This window comes from Piliocolobus tephrosceles, chromosome 10 (genome assembly GCF_002776525.5).
Source record: "Piliocolobus tephrosceles isolate RC106 chromosome 10, ASM277652v3, whole genome shotgun sequence".
Lineage (NCBI taxonomy): Eukaryota > Metazoa > Chordata > Mammalia > Primates > Cercopithecidae > Piliocolobus > Piliocolobus tephrosceles.
Window position 1 is genome coordinate 80,227,956 of NC_045443.1, and position 25,062 is coordinate 80,253,017.

The window sequence follows — 25,062 nt, forward strand, 5'->3', positions numbered from 1 at the left end:
ACCAAAACTGTACCAACCTATGATAATTACCTAGTAGATCTCTTTAGAATGATTTTCAAAACTTAAGAGATTTGGGGGAAAATATCTAATTAAAAAACTTGTGGACTTTGGTAATTAAGAAGTTACAACTGTGTTTGAAGTGTAGCATGTGTGCTGTTGATTTTAAGGGATATACATATAACCATTTTAATATTTAAGAGTTACTACTAGAAATATAATTAGCATGTCAGATCGCCCATGGATATTATTGCTAAGAACAAGGTGAAATCTATTAATAATAAGGAAGCAAAAATGAGACAACTTACAGGAAGATATTAAGTTAATTAGTAATACAATTGTTATCTGAATGTGGCAGATACCATGGAGGTTCTATATGGATGACTAGTATTTGGGAAACACTGGATTGTGATTATCTGTCTTAGAGGTGGTATCCTACAGAGAGAGAAAAAGGTCGAATCTTAAGAGTTAAGTGCCCTTGAAATTTATCTGTTGTAGCCCTTGTAACTATATAACCTCTGTTTTTGAACTTCCAGTAATGGAGAATTCACTAAGTTCCGACTTGGCATCCTCCATCATCAGATATATCTCATAGCTATAGTACCTTCATCATCTAGCTTTTAATAATTCCCAGAACTCAGTCTTCTAATGATAGGCAATAATAGGTACAGAATAATCCCTCTTCGCTGGATGGAATTTTAGTAATTTAAAGACATTCATCATCCTCCTTTTTCCAAGTCACTGTTTACTGGAAAAATGAGCCTCTCTTCTTCAGTAGTTCTCAAAATGACATGATTCCAAAGTGTCTGTATCATCTTGGTTGCTATTTTGAATGCCTCCTTATTTTAAGGTATCTTTCCCAACAGTTCCCTAATCTTGGATAATTTACTTAATCATTCTGAAAAGAAGGATAGTAGTTTAATTCCACAAACACTATGAGATGGTGAACTTGAGTTCTTCTGTTATCTAGTATGTCACATAAACTGTAATTCATAGATATTTATCATCATTTCATTTTTTAATTTTTTGACATGTAGTCTTGCCGTATCACCCAGGCTGGAGTGCAGTGGCGCGATATCGGCTCACTGCAACCTCTGTCTCCCGAGTCCAAACGATTTTCCTGCCTCAGCCCTCTGAGCAGCTGGGATTACTGGTGTGCACCACCATGTCCAGCTAATTTTTGTATTTTTAGTAGAGACATGGTTTTGCCATGTCACCCAGATTGGTCTCAAAGCCCTGAGCTCAAACTGATTCCCCCACCTTGACCTCCCAAAGTACAGGGATTACAGGTGTGAGCCACCACACCCGGCCTATTGTCATCATTTTAACTCGTAGCTATTATCACTATTATCACTGATTATTATGTATGCTAAATATAATACATAACAATACTGAGAAAATATTTTAAGGGTGTAATATCTAATTGTAGACACTATAGCTTTTTGATTATGTATTGTATTTGTTTTCATTGATGTCTAAGTTTGCACTGCATTTTGTTGTTGTTCTTGGTGACATCTCACTGACTCATTGACTCTTCCTTTCTCCTAAAATGTCCTAGTATTTTTCCGTGTAAATGCTGCTGACTCACATCTTCCTATCCTGTAGCTGCTAGATTTGGATCCAATTTTAGGTCTTAGGATCTAATCCTATTCCTATTAAATTTAGCTTTGTTTACTTCAGTTGGTCATTTAATTCTTTCAGGATCTTTTTGGATACTGGACCCTGTTAACCTAATCATTCCTCCCTGCTTAGAATAGAATCAACATTTTTTTTTTTTTCTTAAATTAGGCGTTCTTTGCAATCTGATCTTTATTTACCTGATTATGAATGTGATTGATGCATACTCACTATGGAAATTATTGGTCACTTGTTGGAGTTCTGTTGGAGACACAATATTTAGGCAGTTCTCATTGATATGGACATTGCAGTTGGTAAATCACTGTTGCTCCCTGCCCCTTGAGGCTTTCCTCGACCCCCTTATGCCCCCACTTGACGTCACATAAACCTCCGCATGGTCCAGCTCATGGAAATGTAATGCGGCACATAGCAGAGGCCTGTAAAACCCTTCTCCAGTGCTGTGGCCAGTACCTATTCACTACAAGTTGTTAATATTTTGAATATCACCCCTGGGTATAACATTATATGAGTAAAATACAGTCTATGTGGGGCTCTACTACCATGTTTCATGTTTTCCTTTGATAATCTAGCAGAAAATAAGAAATAGCAGTAATTTTTATTTACTTATATGCATATACAAAATAGCTGAAACTTTGTAATGCCTCTGGAGAATGGAATAGCTTGTATATGTTAGTCAGGAAATGATTTTGATAACCCTTTTATTGGGCTTGGTTAAGCCTAGCTAAGTGAGACACTTAGTGGCCTCCCAAATATATCCACATCCTTATCCTCAGCACCTGTCGATGTGCTAACTTATATGACAAAAGCAACTTACAGATATGATTGAATTAAGAACCTTAAAATAGAAGATTATCCTGGATTATCTGGTTGGACCCAGTGCATTCACAAAGATCCTTATAAGAGAAAGAAGGAGGCTGGAAAGTCAGGGTCAAAGTAGGAGACGGGACAAGGGAAGTTGTGGTTGGAATGATGTAATCGATTTCTGGCTTTGAAGATGGAAAAATGGGCCCTGAGTGAAGGGATGCATGTAGCCTCTGTAAGCCAGAAAAGGCAAGGAACTAGATTCTCCCCTAGAGCCTCCGGAAGGAATACAGTCCTGTTGATGCCTTGATTTTAGACCATTGAAACCTGTTTTGGGCTTATGACCTCCAGAATAGAAAGATAATAAATTTGTGTTTGTTTATCACTAAGTGAATGGTAATTCATTACATTAACAATAGGAAACTCACACAGATCAATATCCATTTTAGGGGTTGTAATTTAGCCCCTTTCCTAATAATTAAGATTATCTAGCTTTCATTCTTTTAACAATAATTATAAGTAACAGGATAGAAAAAACAAAAACAAAAACAAAAACAAAAAAAAAAACAATTTGACCGGCATTCTTTCCTTCATCGTTGCTGAGACAGGAGAGTTTAGGACTTTGTGTAGTCGGTTGTTCTCTCTCCCAAGTCTACTCAAAATGTTGTACTGCTAGTCTGCCATCACTTTTTTCCTTTTCATCCTCGAATTCATTTAGTTTATTGTATATTAGTCCACAAGGACAAAATAAGACCATGTTAGATTCAAAATGGAAGTCCAGTTTTCAGAATGATATTTTGACAAAAACTCTGAAGCCTATTCTTGGAGCCTCTCATTGAGATATGATTTGGACATGTAGTCTACTTTGTCGTAACAGCAGCTTTTGTTCTTAACATGAATTATGCTAGAAACTGGCTTGCTATGGGTTGAACCATCTACTGAGGAACAGTTGATGCAAAACAATTACTAAGGCAGAAGTTCAGGAAATGAGATTAGATGTGCAAATTAAATGATTTGATTCAATAAATGTGTACAATGGATGGGCATGGTGACGCACATCTGTAGTCCCGGATACTTGGGAGGCTGAGGATGGATGATCCCTGGAGCCCAGGCATTCAAATCCAGCCTGGGCAACATAATGAGACCCTGTCTCTAAAAACAAAAAAACAAGTTTACAATGATGACCTCTCAGGAGACTTAAAATATTCAGTTAACTGTCTGTCATCCCGGAGTTGAATTCTGGAGGTAGAAAGATTATAAAGATTAATTTGGCATTATTGTAATTGTCTGTTTTTGAAGTTGCTATTTAAAGACTGTAAAGGCTTTTGGTCAATAGAAAAGTCAATAAATGCGGAATGCTCCATGGTGAAATCTCTTCCATTTCGACAGCCTTCCAGTATGTTGTGCTAATTTTGCATCGTTTAGACCTTTTCAATATCAGTAGCTGCCAAAGAAATGGACCAAGGGGAATTGACTGAAACAAAGTTGTGCTGCTTTATTGTGTATTATTCTTTTAGGATTATCTATTTTATTATTTGAAATCAGTAAATTATACATGGGGGCAAATGCCTTCCCTGGTGCAGGGATCTCATGTTTGGAGATTATTATAGAGTAACAGAGGCAGCTCTAGAACAGTAGTTCGAAGATGCATTTTTTTCATAATTTTGCTACTTGCTATGAAATCTTGGTTGAAACTCTTTATTTTCATCACAAAAAAGATGGGAGAAAGCATTTGTGAGAACACATAATGTATATAAAAAAATGCTTTGAAATCTAGAAAGTTCTTCACATATATTAAGTAATGGTAGTTGTTCTACAAACTTTCCTATCGTTCTTCTGCCCTCCCTTAGCCATTTTTGGGGTCCAGATGAGATCACAAGATAAGGCAGGCTGGTGCAACCAGTGCTGACTTATTGTGGGGACAGCATCAGTGTCATGTCATCAACACCCTGTGACAACTGTGGCTTTGTCTGATGTTGAATTACTCTCCTATCATTTCCCTCCCTCAAAATGACTAATGCACCATAATCAATGTAAAAACAATGTTAGTCCCAGAATAGTTGTTTGTGAGCATAATGAGGATAATGAAACTCTTGTTTTGCTTGAAAGTTAGGCTTTTAGTTGAGTACACTCCCTACCATGATGATCGTTTTCAGCATGTGGAGCCCATTAAGCAGTGTTGGAGCTGGATTCACAGTTTAATGTGCTAACACTGCATCTGTTTCTACGCTGATGATAACACCTGGATCAGTTTATAACTTATGTATAAGTTTAAGATGTGGTGTCGTTAATTTCTAAAACAACTGTTGATCTTTATATGTGTGAACCCCATGGTCTTTTACATTCCAGATGAATCCATTGCCATTTGAACATACTTATACCTGTGTGTGCTTTCAGGGAAGTAAAAACACATGTCCCCTCTAGGGGCTTTATTTTCACTTAAATTCTTCTGCAGGGTGACAGTGATGAGCTTATTAATATTTTTCTTTCTTTTTTTTTTTTTTTTTTTTCCTGAAGATGAATAGGATGATGCCTTTATGGTGTACTTATGTAACCTTTATTAAATCTTCATCTAAAATAAATTGCTGATGGATGATTTCCTTCCTGCTTTGTCAAAACACATGCATATTTTCCATCCAAGCCATTTATGATGCCATAAGTAAGTTATTGATTCCTCTTGGGAGCTGTGAAATGCCTGGACATTAAAAATTAAAGAAAGGTGATTCTGTTACTGAGACTGCATGCCTTATCTCTGTGGCTAGCTAAAAGCAGAGTGCCAGTTCACTGGAGCTTTGAAAAATGACTTTTCCCAATGACCTGCTGCCTTTTAAAGACAGCAGAGTTTGGAGTTCCTTTTTAAAGTGGTAAATGCCCTTGGAGAGTTGTAGTACAGTTTTATTCCCATTAGAAAGATTGAACTTCTCCCTAGGATGCCCTCAGAAGGGAAACCATTAGAAGATAGGACCACTATAACATTTGGGCATCCTATTCTGTTATCCTCCCCAAGGCAACTTTTAATGTTTTTCAACATGAAAATCTATCTATTCTGAGTACAGTGACCATAGTAAAGTGCATGACATTCTCTTTTTTTCACAGGCGATCAGATTTCTGATCTTAGACTCTTCTAGGTTGTATTTTAGGCCATCATAAATTATAGCCAATTTACTCCCCATGTGGATAGGGCTAACTTATATGAAGAGTGTAAAGAGGGCACTTTCAAATATTATGTTGACCTTTATTTTTATTAGCAAAGATACAAGAGGTTTAACATTGTCCTGTTGTTTAGAAGTGGCCATCTTTAAAAACATAATAAAGTGTGTAATTGGAAATGCCTGGCTAATTCTTTTCCTAATCTATGCAAGAAAAAATAGACAGAAGACATTATGGTTGTTTTATTAGAATTGATCATCTTTAGTCAAGAAATGTACCCAAGGTCAGCTTCTTTGGTAGTGTGCAACTGTCATCCTTCTGATGAGTCCGATTCCCAAAAATATTCTAATTAGGCTGTGAGCAGTGATATAAGTCCTGTGACTTCTTTTTATTTTATGCTTTTTGACCACCTCACTTAACCTTGCTGTCGTCCATCTTTCCAGCTGAGTTTGACTGCTCTGAACATCATTCTTGTGCTCTTAGATTGGCTATTGGGCTTAATTTATGATTAATGAAAGCAAAATTTCAGATGGGTGCAGTGCGGGAGAGAGGAGCAAAGTCCTAGAGAATATGTAAAGAGAAAAGATACGTGATACCAGTAACTGCATGCTATACGTAGGGGTATTGACCAACATTTCAGGGAAAAGTGCATCCAGGAAGGAGAGGCAGGTGAATCACTGTAACTGAAGCGGTCATTTGTGAAGCCCCTACTGTGCACCATGCACTGAGCTTTGGAGTTAACCTCATTACCTTATTTAGTGTTCACCAAAAAAATTTTTAGATGAGAACCTGAATCCTCACAGCTAGTAAGTCCAACAGGAATGATTTCAATCAAAATTTGGCAAACTCTAAAGTGTGTGTATGTGTGTTTAACACACTGTGGATTTGGGGAGTTGCTTCAGATAAGAGATGAATATAGACTTTTGTTTTCTTCACATGTTGGAGTAAAAAGTTAGATTTATTGTGCTTAGATTTCTCTGATTGAATACCATCTTCCATTCTTATATTTACATTTTACTTGTTCATTTTATGCCTTATGAATTTGTTTAATTAGCTTGGTTACTTGTACGTAGAAAAAATACTATTTTATTAGCAGTGGCCAGGGTGACAGAAATTATGTTTATTGAAAGCAGTGATGCTCACGATTAAATAAAAATGATCTCATGGTCCTGGTTTTGGGATTTCTAGTCTTTGCAGAAGTTAGCTGATGTAATAGTCAAAAGACATGGAGGGCTAAAAAGGCACTATGCATATCCACCTGTTCCAAATATATGAATTTGGGGTCAGCAAAAGGCTAAACTATACCATTACTTAAGATTTTACTATTGGTTTTTGTTTTTTGTTTTGTTTTGTTTTGTTTTTCTCTGAGGTTGAATCTTGCCCTGTTGCCCAGGCTGGAGTACAGTGGCATGATCTTGGCTCACTTCAACCTCCACATTCCAGGTTCAAGCAGTTCTCCTGCCTCATCCTCCTGAGTAGCTGGGATTACAGGCGCCTGCCACCACGCCTGGCTAATTTTTGTATTTTTAGTAGAGATGGGATTTCACCATGTTGGCCAGGCTGGTCTTGAACACCTGATCTCAGGTGATCCACCGGCCTCATCCTCCCAAAATGCTAGGATTACGAGTATGAGCCACCACGCCCGGCCAAGATTTTACTGTTCTTAAAGGGACATGTTGGTGCTTCGTAATTGATCTGTTCATAACTGAGATCTGAAAGAGCTGATAGTTTTCACATAACATTTATCATATATATGCATATATAGAGTGCCTGCTGTGTGATTTATTTAAAGGGCTACAGAATAAAGCATGTTAGAGCTCCCTGAAATCTAATTTATTTCTTGATTATTAAAGTTTGGTCAAGAAATGATATCAAGATTAGGAAGTGCTACAGTATATATTAGGATGTCAGTAAATTTTAATGCTGGAGTTAATATCTCTCTTTCTCCGCTCATTCTTGGATGAAATATCTCTTGCCTTCCACGACAAATTAGAGAGTTGCTGGTGGTTTGTGGACCAAATGTTTGGGTGCTTTGTGTAGGCTCATCTGTGTTAGTTTTAAATTAGAGTATTTTCCTCCTTGCCTATCTGTTTTTCATCAGCGCTCGTATATCCGCGTGTCCGAAAAAACTCTCTGATTTAGCTGTGAGGCTGATTTTAATGTAGGGATGTCTGTGTACCCTGTCATCACCGGCAGCCCTGGTGAAACTTCCCATGTTTTGCATGTGTGTTGCTACAATATGTTCAAAGTCTGATCTTTCTCAGATGTATGTGTGTGTGTATAACTATTTTATAGCTGAAAAGGGATGCAGGCAGCAAAGTCTCTGCCAGAATATGTTTTCTATTAAATTTTGTAATATGAAATTATAGGTTAGCGTTTGGCTCGCATAAAGCCGCCTTTTCCACCCGTCACTGGAAGACGACTAACACCTTCCTTTGACTCACGTTTTCCAAGATTCCTTAGTGTTAAAAGAAGACTTTCTTTTTGAAATGCAGAAATTAAAAGAATATGGTACAAAAGTGTTTTTTATAGCTTTATTGAGTCTTGAGGGCAGATATATGGATTCCAGACAAAATGCAATAATAGACTGGGATTTTACTTTCAAATCGTCTTGCAAACACTTCTCACTGGAGATTTATTGTACATGTGGAGGAACACAGGCTGCTTTGAAGGTTAAATGGAGTAGTTTGGAGAACAGTGTTCAAGTCCTTTCTGCCTCCTATTAAGTGTATGCACTTCTTTAATTAACTTAACCCCTCCAGCTTCAGTTTTCTAGTTTGTAGCATTATTGAGGATAAATTGAGATAATGTGTGTGCTTTGTAAACTTTGTCAATCTCAATGTAAAGATGATGTGGCACTAGTGTTTTACTGTGTCTGTTTAGTTAGCGTTAATGCCTTGTTGTATTGGCCCCATTGCATGATTAGAATTTTTTTTTTTTCCCCTGGTAGAGAATCTGGACAAATTCTGTCAGAACTGAGAATAAGATACCTCTTAAAACCCTATTTACAATCACAAAGCAGTTCAACCAGTCATCAAAAACAGCCCCAGACCTAGTATATATTGTAGAAATGTGGCTTGTATGTGAAATGAAGTTTTCCTGAAACTCTGAAAGATAAACAGTAGCTAGCATATGTAATAATACAGTACTGTCTCTATGGTATAGTAGGGCTTATTAGTTTTCTAGCGCTGCCATAACAAAACACCACAGACTGGGTAGCATAAACAATGGAATCTTATGTTCTCACAGTTCTAGACTTCAGAAATCAAGATCAGTGTGTCCGCAGGTTTGGTTTCTCCTGAGGCCTCGCTCCTTGGCTTGCAGATGGCCACGTTCTTGCAGTGTCCTGGCGTGGTAATTCTTTTCTCACGTGCATCCCTGGTGTCTCTGTGTGGGTCCAATTTTTTTTTGCTTGGACACCAGTCATGTTGGATTAGGACCCACCTGAAATGCCTCATTTTAACTTGACCACCTCTTTAAAGATCTTATCTCCAAATACAGCCACATTCTGAGGTACTAGGAATTAGGACTTCAATATACGAATTGGGGGGTGGCAAGGTGGGACATGACACAGTGTGTGTGGCACGTAACAGGGAGAGCAGTAGAAAAAGAGCAATGACAAAGAGTTAAATTCCTGTGTGTGCAGCTCTGATCTTTACCGACCCTAGTAGTCTCAGGCAGGACTCTTAATTTCTTTCTTTTTTTTTCGAGTCTCGCATTGGCATGATCTCGGCTCACTGCAATCTCTGCCTCCCGGGTTCGAGCAATTCTCCTGCCACAGCTTCCCAAGTAGCTAGGATTACAGGTGCCCACTACCACGCCCAGCTAATTTTTCTATTTTTAGTAGAGACAGGGTTTCACCATGTTGGCCAGGCTGGTCTCGAACTCCTGACTTCAAGTGATCCTCCTGCGTTGACCTCCCAAAGTGCTGGGATTACAGGTGTGAGCCACCACACCTGGCAGGACTCTTAATTTCTAATGTCCACATCCATAGCCACTTACTCACAGAGTCATGATGACGCTTGAAGAAGATCATGAACCTGAGCACATTTTGTAAAATGTAAAAGAGTGATACAAATACAAGGTAGTATTCTAACAGGAATACCTGTGAGGGATAGATTGGCAACATGTAGAATATTTTAAGTATAAACGGGTAAGGATTATTGCAAACATTTGGCTAAAATACGGTTCTTGGCTACTCTGTGTGGATGCAGGAGTTCTGGGTAAAGAAAGGTGATTTGGGCCGGGTGGCTCACGCATGTAATCTCACTACTTTTGGGAGTCTGAGGCAGGCGGATCACTTGAGGTCAGGAGTTCAAGAGCAGCCTGGCCAATATGGTGAAACCCCGTCTCTACTAAAAATACAAAAATTTGACGGATATGGTGGCAGGCGCCTGTAGTGCCAGCTACTTGGTAGGCTGAGGTACGAGAATCGCTTGAACCCAGGAGGCAGAGGATGCAGTGAGCCATGATAAGCCACTGTACTCCAGCCTGGGCGACAGAGTGAGACTCAGTCTTGCAGGCGGGGGTGGGGGTGGCGGGGGAAAGTTGATTTGGTTAAGACTCAATTCAGAGAAGACAGGAGTATTAGGTGAGCAGATAAGCTAAACATCTGGATAATGCATCATGAATGTCTTTCCACTCCCAATGCTTGTTTTCATAGAGACTGTTAGTTTCTCCCTTTAAAACTTTTTCCCGTTTTACTTTCTTGGTCTGGCAGTTTTCAGGCTGAGGAGTCAGTGGATTCACAAGCAGTGTTCATAGCCAGGGGGTACTTTTCCTATTTACCCTAGGTGAAGATTATGACCCCTCAGGATGTGAATTTTTTAAAAATAATACTTGAATAGTTGGAGGAAAATTGCCATGTACTTTATCTGTTCTGAAATGTGTGCAGCACATGTGTAAAGGCAAGTCTTTTAACTGGGTGTTTTCTTAGCTTGCCATGCCTGCATCCTTAGAGAGTACATTTGGCTAATCAAATCCTTAGGCACAAAGATTTTATCTTTTGCTCTGTAAAAGCACATAGACCAAGACCACAAAATAGGTCTTCTTGGAATCCGATGGTTATAGTTATGTTCTCTCTTTTAGAATCGAGTGTTCCAGCCAGGCAGGGTGGCTCATGCCTGTAATTCCAGCACTTTGGGAGGCCGAGGCGGGTGGATCCACGAGGTCAGGAGTTCAAGACCAGCCTGACTAACATCGTGAAACTCCGTCTCTACTAAAAAATACAAAAAGTTAGCTGCGCGGGGTGGCGGGCGCCTGTAGTCCCAGCTACTCAGGAGGCTGAGGCAGGAGAATGGCGTGAACCCAGGAGGCGGAGCTTGCAGTGAGCTGAGATTGCGCCACAGCCTGGGCAACAGAGCGAGACTCCCTCTCAAAACAAAAACAAAAACAAAAACAAAAACAAAAAAACCCTAAAGAATCTAGTGTTCCATAGAGCTCATTCATTTTTGAAAGCATTGAACTTCATAAAAAAAAAATTATAATCTCATATTCATTCCATCCCTTAAAGTCAAACAGTAATCATGTTTTTAATACAGAAAAACTAGAAGGGGGCCAGGCACAGTGGCTCACACCTGTAATCCCAGCACTTTGCGAGGCCAAGGTGGGCGGATCACTTGAGGTCAGGAGTTCAAGACCAGCCTGGCCAACATGGTGAAACCCCATTTCTACTAAAAATACAAAAAAATTAGCTGGGCAAGGTGGCAGACACCTGTCATCCTAGCTACTTGGGAGGCTGAGGCAGGAGAATTGCTTGAACTTGGGAGGTGGAGGTTGCAGTGAGCCGAGATCGTGCCACTGCACTCTAGCCTGGGTGACAGAGCGTGACACATTCTCTCTCTATATATGTTGAACTAGTCACACATTGCAACATATCACAAATCCTAAAGACCTTATTGTAGGGGAAACATAGTATTAGATATAAAAACTTTTAAAAATGAAATTTTTAATGTAGCTATGAGTTGATGAAAACCTACAAAATTGAAATTCATAAATTATGTAAACAAATGCACTAAAGTGGTTCATATATAGTACCTGATTTAACTTTTAGGTGTGAGAAAGCTTCACAATATCCCTTCTAGTTGTTTCTAATTTCAAATCTGGAAAATTAGAAAAAAGTTATTTTCATTAAGCTTTTAAATTGAGACTCTGATACAGCATAGTACAGTGAGAAAGAGGTGAGGTGTACTGAATTATTTTATGTCACGATATTCTGATACTGATATAGTGACCAAGTGATTATGTACAAAATATTAATACTGTTTTTCTTCATGCAAATTACAAGGCTGTGAAAAATACTCCAAATTGTTTCACTCATTATTTTAATCAGTGAAATTAAGTGCTTAGAGTGTGGGATTTCTGATATTTTCATGCTGTATTAGTTCTTGATTCAATTTTGCAAAATGCTTTTCATATAATAACAGTTAAAAACATCTCTAGGTAACCAAAGTTTTAATTATACGTGATAAACATTTTTTAAAATGGTTTATTAGTTTTCAGGGTCACAGACAGCGTTTTTTTTTTTTGTTGTTGTTGTTGTTGTTTGTTTTTTTTGGGGGGGGGTATTTCCTGTAGAAATTATGAAAATGACAGCATTGCTTTATCTGGGGAACTAAAGATATTTTAAAAAATATTTACCCTACATTCCACTCCCTCATTTTCTCCTACTAAGAGGAAAGAGTGCCGGGGGCCGTGGCTCATGCCTGTAATCCCAGCACTATGGGAGGCTGGGGCGGGTGGATCACTTGAGGTCAGGAGTTCAAGACCAGCCTGGCCAACATGGTGAAACCCCAACTCTACTAAAAATACAAATATTAGACAGTGTTGTGGCGCATGCCTATAGTCCCAGCTACTCACTTGGGAGGCTGAGGCAGGAGAATCGCTTGAACCCAGGAGGCGGAGGTTCCTGTGAGCTGAGATCATGCGACTGCACTCCAGCCTGGGCAACAGAACGAGACTCTGTCTGAAAAAAAAAGAGGAAGGACTATCTAGGTAAACTTCTTGATTTGAGGTGAGAAGAAGTTTCCTCATCCATGGAAGCTCTATGAAAGCAAATCTCCAACAGCTTGTGGGCTGAGTTTAACTGCAGCTGGGGCCATTTTTAATCAGATGTTGACTTTTCTTTTTGCTTAGGGGCCTAGGGTTAGGGAGGGTTGCTGTGCAGATATAGCTCATAAAATTTATTTATTGCTTATTGGAAAAACTCCTAAAGGGATGGAAGAGGGATCCACTAAGAATATTCCTTTAGTTGGAAGGCTTACCTTTTGTAGAATTTTCTCAAAACCAACAGTTATTTGGGGGCCCTGACCATTGGGTGTCTGACAACAGGCTCTTTAATAACTTCCTGTAGTCTCTTTTCATTCAACATATGTGTGGTAACAATTTATTAAGTGCCAGCCTTTATTAATGCTTACAAAGTCGTAATTTTTGTTCATGAAGGTTTTTGCAATCTACTAGGAAGAGCTCAAGATAAAACTAAGCAAATTTAGAAGTGTTACCAGTGTAATGATAAACACTTGTCCCAAGTGTAGTGCCTTCCTTTACCCTAGGGACCTAGAAACCTGACACTGCCCCCAACAACCCAGCATCCCACACTGTAATTTATTTGCCCTAACTTAAGTTCCTATAGCAATCTGAAATACAGCGCTTATCCCCAAGGTAAGATGGACTTTAGATGCATAGTATTTCTCTCATTCTCTTACCCTATTAGCCAAGTATTTGCATATTAACTGGAGCTTTCTAAATATAATGGCTTATCCCTAAAGAGGTACTCTAATGAAGGGATTATAGGTTAAGTGGCAAATGAGTGCCAAAGACATGTGGCTAAGCCAGTTAACCTGATGATTTTTCACAGTTAATTATCATCGAGTGAGTAGAGGTTAGTGGCCTGAGTGAACCACTTTTAGATGAAAGTGGTAATTCCCTACATAAAACAATCTTAAAACAATCTAGAATTTTCCAAAACGGTAAATGCAATTTATCAGTACCAATCATCTCTAATTAGAATTTAGTTTATTAACCCAGCAATCCCATTACTGGGTATATACCCAAAGGATTATAAGTCATGCTGCTATAAAGACACATGCACGTGTATGTGTATTGCAGCACTATTCACAAGAGCAAAGACTTGGAACCAACCCAAATTTCCATCAATAATAGACTGGATTAAGAAAATGTGGCACATATACACCATGGAATACTATGCAGCCATAAAGAAGGCTGAGTTCATGTCATTTGCAGGGACGTGGATGCACCTGGAAACCATCATTCTCAGCAGACTGTCACAAGGACAGACAGCCAAATACCGCTTGTTCTCACTCATAGGTGGGAATTGAAAAATCGGATCACTTGGACAAAGGGCAGGGCATATCACACGCCGGGGCTTGTTGGGAGTGGGGTCTGGGGGGAGGGATAGCATTAGGAGAAATATCTAATGTAAATGATGAGTTGATGGGTGCAGCAAACCAACATGGCACATGTATACCTATGTATCAAGCCTGCACGATGTGCACATGTACCCTGGAACTTAAAGTATAATAATAATAATAATACTAAAAGAATTTAGTTCATTAGATACATATTGAGTACTATGTACGTTAGGCTCCAAAAGATAAATAAGATGCCTTTTCAACTTCTAAGGAGTTAGCAATATATTGGAGAGATGAAGTTTCAAGACAATAAATGAATCAAACCTGAAGATCATTGAGAGATTCACATCCAGTCAAATTCCTGTCCATCCCATGAAGAACAATAGTGCATGACAGAGTAATGCCAGTTATTCCTGCTGCTCCATCCCTCAAGCTTCATTCCAGCCATACTTACTGTATTTTCAGATCTCATACTTGCCATGCTCTCTCCTGCCCCAGAGTCTTTGAAAATATTAACTGTTGGCCTGGAAGCATTACCACAGTTTCCTTTCCCCTTCATTTAACTTTTTACATGTATGCAGATATGCTTTCCTCCTGGAAATTTTTGACCCTCTAAGACATTGGGCATCTGTGTTGTGTTCTCCCATACCAGTCATTATTTGTGTTAGATAGTACTTATCATACTGCAGGGAAACTCCTTGTACATTTATTTGCCTTGTCTAGTTGGCTGAATATTTAAAGTCAGGGGCTCTATTTTGCTCACCATTCCATTTGCACTGCCCTTCATAGTGCCTTGCTTTTAAATGAATGAATGAATAAAAGAATGAGTGAATAATTTTCTTTGGACAGATCATTCCATTTTACTGGGCAATGATTTTCACTAGAGACAGAAGAGGGAATATTAAGATCACCTATGTGCCATTTTCAAAGCATACATTTCTTCCCATTCCTGAAATATCTCCCATATATCATCCCATTTAAGATCCCTGATATTTGTAGTAAGTAGTCAGTGGTGTTAATGGGAATGTGTCGATACTCAAAGTCAAAAGCCAGCATATTCTGCCACAATAGGAAAGGCTTGAGCCACAATGCAAATGAGCATTGGTGGTTGAAGCATATTTGGAAAGATATAATGGTGGAAGGATAGTAATCCAGGTAGAGGGAGAGAATAAATGGTTTGAGTGGCAGCATAGAGGCAGGAAAGTTTGGCTGAAATTAACATGCATATGGAGAAGTGACAGGAGATTGGCCTTGAGGTCATCAAGAGGAAGGCTGTGAATGCATAGCTGTGAAGGGTGTTTATTATGGTAAGAAATAGGGCATAATGAGGGACCTTTGTGGAGAGGAGTGCTGGTGTTAGAGTTACGTTTCAGGAAGTTTTTCTATCTATAGCATGCGTAATGGATCAAAGTGGGAATGAAGGCAGGCAGGGATAGCTATTTAGTTCAGTTTAACAGTATTTGTTGCATGCCTAAGATGTGTTGGACACTGGGAGAAAAGACATAATTCCTTTCCAGAGGTGACCTATAGCCTAATGAAGGAAAGAGAAAAAATGGTCAGGCAGTTTTAATAAGCATGCTAAGCAATGCAGTCAGAAAATAAAGCAGGCCCGAATGAGGGTAAGAGAAAAGGGAAGTTAGAGGCAGATTCATGGGAAACTTGTGAGTTGAATTTTCTCTGAGGTCCTGAACAGCTTTAAAATGTCCTTAACCGATTTAAAAATAAATATAGGAGCAAAACCATAAGAAGCTGTCATGTACAACCTTAATTTCAGTGATGGTACTCAATGATGAGACTGTATGAAAAAGAGATGGTTTGTGGGGAAAATTAGTTTCGATGTAGACTTACTAAGCTTAAGGTACTGAAACTACCAATGTTACATGGGAATTACACAGTGCGGTACTATTTAGTACACTTTTGGTTGCAGATGTCAGAATAGCAACTCAAGCTACTTTATGACTAAGAAGCATTTATTGGCTTATTTGACAGTATAGTGCTGGCTTCAGGTATGGCTGGGTCCCCGCTACACTAGGAATTGCCTCTATCTCCTTGACTTTGGTTCTTTTATCTTGGCTTCACCTTCAGGCTGACCCTGTCTTCAGGCAATTCTCAAGCAGCTCTAGGATTTTTAAAATCCCATTCTTAAAAGAAGCTGCCTTTTCCTAGTAGATAATTGGTGCCATATTGATTCCTGCTGCCGTTGCTTGAACCTAAGTCAGTTGTGTGGCCAATGATGGGGTTGGGGAGATGGAGTACATTAATGTTTCATCTGTGGGGGAAGGGCAGTGTCGTCGTACCCAAGTGGACTGAGAACAGATGTGGCTATTCTTAAAAATAAAACCAGGACACTGTTACTAAAAGGAGGGGGTCTGCAAAAACATATAGTGTCCATTGCACAATGCTATATAAATTCGAAGCATTTTAAGTAAACATTGCCTTGTTTGATTTTTAACATGATATTTTGTGAAAAGCATTGTTAACATTATCTGCAAACCATAGGTATGGAAATGGAGCTTTAAAGAGGCTAACTCCCAAAGGCAGCACACCTAAATAGAGGACCCTGGATTCCATGAATCTTTCTTCCATTCAAATGTGGATATCAGATGGGCAGTTGGAAGTGTAGGCTCATGAGCAACACCCAGACTAGAGTGGGTGGAGTCATATAATGGAGAAGTCATCCCTTGAGCTGCAGTTGTTGGATATGACCACGAAAGAGGTGGCAATTGTAGAGAAAAAGAAGTCAGGGGATGGGACCAGGAGAGAAACAGCCACATTTGGGAGGGTTAGAACAATGTCCTCAAAAAGATAGGAAGAGAATGAGAAAAGTAATGAGAAGAGTAATGTGCTAAAGACTAGAGTTATCACTTCTTAAATGCTCAGTATCTTTTTCAAAGTACCGTGAAAGTTTAAAGGAATTTTAAGTGAAATACTCATGACCATGATCCACTGATTTTTGAATGCTATAAACATGATGAAAACAACACTATGGGCCGGGCACAGTGGCTCACGCCTGTAATCCCATTACTTAGGGAGGCTGAGGTGGGCAGATCATGAGATCAAGAGATTGAGACCACCCTGGCCAACATGGTTAAACTGCATCTCTACTAAAAATACAAAAATTAGCTGGGTGTGGTAGTGAGATCCTGTAGTCCCAGCTACTCGGGAGGCTGAGGCAGGAGAATCGCTTGAACCCGGGTGGCGGAAGTTGCATTGAGCTGAGATTGTGCCACCGCACTCTAGCCTGGGTGACAGAGCAAGACTCTATCTCAAAAAAAAAAAAAAAAGAAACCAACATTGTGTTTACATTAATGGCTAGCATCAGTTTTTGGTGTTGATGATAATAATAATAGCTAACATGTGACCAGGTGCTGTAATGTAACTCATGCCTGTAATCCTAGCAGTTTGGGAGGCCAAGGCCAGCAGATCACCTGAGGTCAGGAGTTCGAGACCAGTCTGGCCAACATGGTAAAACCCCATCTCTACTAAAAATACAAAAATTAGCAGGGTGTGGTAGTGGGCACCTGTAATCCCAGCTACTTGGGAGACTGAGGCAGGAGAATCGCTTGAACCCAGGAGGTGGAGATTGCAGTGAGCTGGGATCGTGCCACTGCACTCCAGCCTGGGTGACAGAGTGAGACTCTGTCTCCAAAAAATTAAAAGAAAAAAAAAAAAAGCTAACACATGTTACCTATGTCACATACTCACATTATATTGCATGTAATCATTTACTCTTCACAATTATCCTATAAGGCAAGTATAGTGCTCTCTAGTTTACAGTTGAGGAAACTAAGGTACAGAGAGGTGAAATAACTGTGTCTGCTGTCTCACAACTTTAGTGTATCCAGTTGGCTACACAATGGATTTTCTTAACTGCTGCATTGCACTGGGCAGCACTGAAGCAGGGCAGGTTAACAAAGGCCAGTCTTTTTTCTTATCTTTCTTGCAAAGAACATTTCAACCTACTGTTATTATTTTTTTTTTTAATATAAGTTTGGCCTTTGCTTACTTGCAAGTAGAACAATTGAAAGCATGTCAGAACAGTGTCATTTGATGTTGGAAGAATCTAAGCATCATTCCTGCTCTGAAGGACTAATGGTCATCATTTACATGGGTGCTTATGACTGAAAAGGTCACAAAACAGAAAAGAAAAAAAAAAAAAACAGCAAAAAAACCACAAACAACAAAAACAGCTGAGAGAGAAAGATACACAGGGACAGTTTGGGTGGCAGTGTCACATCATTCATCAGTTTTACAGTAGTATTGGCCTTTGTCAGCATTTTCTAAAGGAAAAATCATAAGGCAGCAAAAACAAAGAGCCACAAATGAACAAAACTGGACACAGGTTAAGACTTCCTTGAAGACTTCTGAGACTATCTTTTTGCTTCAAAAAGACAGTTTCTCAGTCCTGTGTTCTCTAGGGAATTCTGCTAACAATTGTTTTTTTCCCATATCTGCTGCTCTGAGTTCCTCCACCTTTCCTAGAGTGGAAAATATCCTGATTCCTTAGTGCCTTTCTGAATTTTCAACTCCATTTCACAGAAGCAACCTCAGAAATTATATCAGCATGAAATTTTGTTTTGAGTCAAGGTGTTTCATTAGCTGTGAAATAGCAGAAGAGGTTTTGCTATTTCTATTTTGGACTCATAGAAAAAAATGCAAATGGATCAAAATCTATTATGCTTAGGTTTGAATGACTCCCTTTTTCTCATTTTGTTGGAGGATTTCTCAGATTCTATAAGGCCCTGTTGGTCTATATCTTTCTTAATAGGATGTTGAGGTGGCGTAATGCATCCCTTATCACTGACTTGCATGTGTGACATGACTTGTATATTAAAGCCCAGTACAACTTAGTCTTCCATATTTTTTATCATAATATTCATTGGTTAAATAAAATCCTGCTTAAGCAGATAATACACATCAGATAATTTTATCGTACTAATGTCTCCCTTGGTATAGTATGTGTTTCACATGGATGAGATATTCTTTTGCTCCTTCATTTTTGTTTTATTAACTATGTTTGTCCTGTTTTTTTTTTTTTTTTTTTTCATGTAAATTTAGGGCTGTGTTTCAAAGTTTTTTTTTCTTTTTTTTGAGACAGAGTCTCGCTCTGTTGCCAAGGCTGGAGTGCAGTGGCACGATCTCGGCTCACTGCAACCTCCACTCTTCAGGTTCAAGCAATTTTCCTGCCTCAGACTCTCTAATAGCTGGGATTATAGGTTCCTGCCACCATGCCTGGCTAATTTTTGTATTTTTAGTAGAGACGGGGTTTCACCATGTTGGTCAGACTGGTCTCAAACTCCTGACCTCAGGTGATCCACCTGCCTCAGACTCCCAAAGTGCTAGGATTACAGGCATGAGTCACCATGCCCGGCCTCAAAGCTTTTTTTCTCACAGTAAAACTATGAGTTGTGTTAATTTTGTTCTTCGTGTCGAAACCCTCTTTGGTAGAGGGTCTTTGGATATAGTATATCTCGTGGCTGCTGTAGGCTACTAGATTTATTGCTATAAAGATAAATTCCAGCAGCTTCGAACAGATTTTTTAATGGGTGTACTTTTTGTCAAAAAGCCTTTACAGAGTAGGTTATGGCATTGAACTAATAGCATGTAGAAATCCAGGTTTGGAAAAGATGATTCTTCATCCTTTGGGATCTGCCACCGAAAGGATGGAGTATTATTCTAAACAAAGTGTGCATCACAGTTTTTCTCACTGCCTTGAGAAAGCCTTATCCCAGAATGCTTTGCCTTTGAGCTGTCCCCTGCTCTGGCCTTGATGGTATGAGGATTTCTGGATTGATATTAGAGATATTTACATCAATATCTAGGTTAATGTCTAGTTGAAGCCGGTTGGGTTTCATTCTGTATTGCTTGAAATAAGCTTTTTCTGACAACACTGGCAGGTTTTTTTTGTTTTGTTTTGTTTTGTTTTTATGTTTCTTTTAAATTTTAATTATAACCCATCAAGTCTTAAGCGATTACTTCTGGGTAGACTCTTGATGAATGTCATAGCAGGGTGTTTTAATTTAATAGATCCAGAATAACATCTGGTTCTAGTATTTTAAAAGCCAATTTATATGGAAATTTATTTAATACACAATCAATACATGGAGACTTGCAAAAATCAAAATCAAAATGGAAAATCAATCTACTGTGCTGTAGTAGGTCTTCTGTTAATAAAGGATTTTGCTCATGACTGGTTTCAACTGCTACTAGTTAACACTCAAAATATCAGTTTAGACAAGGTAGCCACTTATTTCTCATACTGAAGAAATAGGAGGTAGTTAGCCCAGGGTCAGTATGTTCTCTTGTAACAGGGACTAAGTTTCCTTCAATCTTATTGCTCTGCTGTCTGCATGACTTCTATTCCTAAGGACACCTTGTGGGCCAAGATGGCTGCTGGAACGCCAACCATTACATCTGTGCTCCACTCAGGAGGAAGGAGGAGGGTAGGTGTGGAAGGGAAGAAGGCTAAGCTTTTCCTTTTAAGGACACTTTCTGGAAGTAGTAGACGACAATTCATCATATGATCATATTTAGCATGAAGGGAAGATAGGGAAATACATTTTTTTCTAGATGACCACATGCCCAACTAAAAACTGAAGTTCATTTGTATGGAAAAGGGAGAGAATAGATATTGGGGAACAGTGAACCATCCCGGCCACATGGAGTAATTGACGATTTTCACAGATCTTTTACCTTTTTATGGAACATTTAGAAAAGTCAACTAGTTCTTATTAGTAGATGAGATATGTATTATTATATGGATTAGCATGGTATTTGGCACATTGTATATAATTATCAACTTCTGATTGGCCTATTTTAATTCTAACCCCAAAATGCACCTAATTTCCTATGTTATGGGTCACGAAGCCTTTAATAAGGGACTTTTCATAGATTGTGTCCTAATCTTTATATAATAATAACAGCAGCAGCTAACAGGGCAGAGAGATCATTTGCACTAGGGTGTCCAGAACACTCACGTATATGTAAAGTGCTGTTCTCTACTTCTCTATATAGAAGACAAGTGAACAATTATACTTGTTTATTAAATGATTTCAAGGTAAAACTATTATCACAGAAACTGAAGCTCAGAGAGGTTAATTGGGAAGCAATCTAGAGAAGCAGTTGAAAACTATCATGCCTAGTCATTTGGATTCAACTAGAATAGTAACTCAGCTGTTTCCACTGGTGAGATCGTCTTAGATGGGTTTCTTAATCTGTTGAATCTCTTTGATAGTTTCTTGTTTTTGCAGTCAGGCAGTGAATGAAATAGTTAGGACTCAGGAATGTTTTCCCTGAATCCAGGTTTTCCCAACCTGCTTTTCGCTAGTACTCATGTGGAAATTTCTCTGATCACACCTGCCTTATAAGAGAAGACAGAACTGGTACAGGGTCTAGAGTTCAACATGATTAAGACAGTCTCCCACCACATAGTCTTTATACACACAGATGCTCACAGCTCTTTACAAAGCCCTGACATCAGACTAGGCAAGAGTTTTCTAGCTCTGGAGGTTCTCATTCCTGTGCCCTACAAACTCATATGTCTCTTGTATGTTCTGTAAATACAGAGATAGGTGCACTAGGGATACAAAAAGACTCCAGATGTTCTCTGGGAGGATAGTGGCACAGAGCCAGGATGTTCCAAACTTAATAATTTAATGCCACTTTGTTTGTACCTTATCCACATATATCAGTACTTTTGGGTCTTTAATCCTTTTCTTTATATTCACTTTTTAATTTTCAACAGCTTTATTCTGCGCCAGATAGCTAGGAAATCCAGCTTTGATATGGTAATGAAATTTACTTTCAAATAACCGTTAACATAAATATAACCATTACAGTTTTTACAAAGTGCGTACGTCTTTTTACATGGCCCCAGTAGTAGATGGATCATATTTTGGGAAACTCAGAATAGTGGAAAGGGAATTAGCCATGAACGTCTGTGTTACTGTTCTCAACTTGTATGACTCTCGGCCAGTTATTAATTAATCTTTCTGAGCCATAAACTTTCTCACTTGAGAGATGTAGAGAATAATATCTACCTCATCAGTGTTGTTCTAAAGATTGAATGCGAAGATGTAGCTAAGGAGACCAGCATGGTGTTTGGCAGTGTATCAATTGTTTAGCAATGAGTAGGTCCTGCCTTCTTGAAGTCTGTTTGAAAATATCAGGCATGCAAATGGAAACTATCCTCAAAAGCAAGAAACAGTGAAGAGCCATGAAGATTTCTATAGAGGATAGTAAGCCCTGTGAAAGCTAAGAAGTGGGAAAGGCTGAAGTTTATTAGAATGCAGTAGGAAGGGAAACACTGGATAGGTGGAGAGATATTCTTCCTAGTCTTTCCAGTTATCTGGGCCCTTAATGTCAACATCAGCATCACCTGAGAGCTTGTTGGAACATTGAATCGCTCTCTGACTTCTCCCCAGGTGTACTGAGTCAGAACCTGCCTTTTAACAGGGTCCTCAGGTGATTTGCATGTGTGAGAAGTTCCGGGCACTGATAGTCCCTGTAAAATTTATTTCTAGTAGGAGGCTAGACCTTGCATCACCTGGGCCTTGCTTCTTAAAAATGCATATTCTCAGGCCCAGCCTCAACCTGGGATCTGGAATATTCATTTTTAGCCAGTATGTCACATGATTTTCAGGGCAGTTGTTTGGCAGACTGCTACACTAAGGCTTAAACCAGTTGAAGAACTTTTTCTTCAAAGATATTTGCATTCCAACAAGGAAGGAAGCTTTTCAGAGAAAAACAGCCCTCATTGTGGTTTTAGTAAGCATTAAGGGGAGGACATGAATTCAGCTTATATGTGCCTGGAATCCCATCACAAAGCCACATAGTAACAATGCTTCTGAGAAAGGCAGTATCTTATCAATGTCATGTTTTTTCTTTTTTCTTTCTTTTTGTATTTTACATTTGATTTTTTTTTAACATTTTGTTTTTTAGCCGTGCCATCAAGACTAATCAGGACCTTCTCCCAGAAACTCCATGGACGCACATTTTCTACAATGATTTTTGGGGGACTCTTCTAACCCACAGTGGGAGCCACAAGTCCTACCGGCCACTCTGCACTCTTTCTTTTCGCCTGAACCATGCCATTGGAGGGTTGAATCCCTGGAGCTACCATCTTGTCAATGTCCTGTTGCATGCAGCAGTCACTGGTCTCTTCACAAGCTTCTCCAAGATCCTCCTTGGTGATGGATACTGGACATTTATGGCTGGCTTGATGTTTGCTTCTCACCCCATTCACACGGAGGCAGTGGCAGGAATCGTGGGACGAGCCGATGTCGGGGCCAGTCTCTTCTTTCTCCTCTCCTTGCTCTGCTACATTAAACACTGTTCTACAAGAGGCTACTCAGCCAGAACCTGGGGCTGGTTCCTGGGGACAGGACTGTGCGCAGGATGCAGCATGTTGTGGAAGGAACAAGGAGTGACTGTTCTGGCAGTTTCAGCGGTTTATGATGTCTTTGTCTTTCACAGGCTGAAAATAAAACAGATATTACCTACCATTTACAAAGTAAGTGATTGTTGGCTCTTGAGCATTGGATTACTGAGTAATCTACTTGCTTACTCCTTTGCCATCATTTAAAAAGCAAATTTGTTCCTCTGCAAGCAGAATTTAAAATAAGTTCCTTTTTGATCTTCGGTAAGTGGAAGTGCCCTTTTGACCTTTCTGTACTAAGCAGGGTTTTAGTCACTGATTGTTTTATTTCTCCGGTTTCTTACTTTCACGATTTCAAGGGTAGTAGAAGAATAATTTTGCCTTGTAAAGAATGTGCACCTTTATGATTTATTGAGTTCTTATTTCTATATTTCTGCACACATTGTCTATAATCTGATAAATTGTCTGTAATGTGTATTTGTAAAAAACAACACGGCTGATAATAGAGCTAGATGCTAGGCTTCACAGGGGAAATCCTCTGCCATTTGTTAATATTACTTTTCCTGAGTTGACTTTGGAAAACAATCCTTCCCTTCAGTGCACTGGGAAGTCAAATTCTTAAACAGTGAATCATACTCACCTTTTCCTCGTGATAGTGCATAAGAATAGAAGAGTCAAAACAGAAAGGGGTTATTACTGAGTTTCTCCCTGTAGCCAGTTAAGACCTTTGCCTCAGGGCATAATATTTGTTCTCCTGTATTCCCTTAGTGGTATCCAGCGCAAAGTTGTTTGAAGGTCACAGAAGCATTTTAGGATCCCCATACACTCGAAGTTTTCTGCTAGAGCATTAAGGAGAAGCATTGAGGGGATGGGGCATCTTGAGAAATTTGCCTTCCCATCTCCCCATCCTGCTTCACTCAGAATAAACTTATGGTTGCTTTAACTTTGACGTGAAGACTGAACTGGGCCAGGGTTTGCAAACCTTGGTCAGTCATATTTTAGGCAGACTCCCTCCTATCTTTTGGACACAAGTGAGGAATTAAGGTTTTGGATACTTGGCTATGAGGAAACTGTCAAGTTTTCCTAGTTTTGACTACTTTTTTTACCGTTGATTTCTAATTTTATTTAAATTGAGAAAAAATTTAAAAACAAATTGAGGCAAATGGAATTCGAAACATTTATTTTTTTAAATGCCCCCTTTTCTTTTTTCCACTTAAGCAGCAGAGTGATCTCTGCTGTGGTTTTACTCGGCTAGAAGCCTAACCTTTTCACTTAGAGTATTAAGGGCTTAATGAAGTTCTTTTGTGATTTCAATTAAATGCTGAAGCTTTAAAAGAAACTCTGGTTGGAGTTTGATGCTTGAAAACAACATATGGTTTGAAAGTCAAGCTCTTAATTTCAAATCAATTTTAATTCTTTCAAAGAGATTTAGAGAGTAATTGTTTTCATTCAACACAATGTCATCGACAATAGCAAACTGTTTTATTAGAAATACAACTAGAAGTGTAATTCATGCTCCTTGTCCTTAGGGAGGTTGTGATGTATTTGAGGATGCAGGCTCAAGGCTGGCTGTTTCAGGACCTTGCATTAGTCGCCTGTGAAATATTGTGATTTCTTTTTTCCTTTTTTTTTTTTTTATTTTGACACGGGGTCTCACACTGTTGCCAGCCTGGAGTGCAGTGGCGCTGTCTTGGCTCACAGCAACTTCTGCCTCCCAGGTTCAAGCGATTC

The 25,062-nt window shown here is 39.1% G+C and overlaps 1 protein-coding gene across 1 annotated transcript in view; it reads left to right on the forward strand.

Moving 5' to 3' along the window:
- TMTC2 (transmembrane O-mannosyltransferase targeting cadherins 2) overlaps window positions 1-25,062 on the forward strand; it is a 439,771-nt gene that overhangs the window by 142,624 nt on the left and 272,085 nt on the right. The window contains exon 2 of the mRNA XM_023220977.3: window positions 22,896-23,466. Coding sequence (XP_023076745.1) covers window positions 22,896-23,466 — 571 coding nt within the window. The remainder of the gene's footprint in view (window positions 1-22,895; window positions 23,467-25,062) is intronic.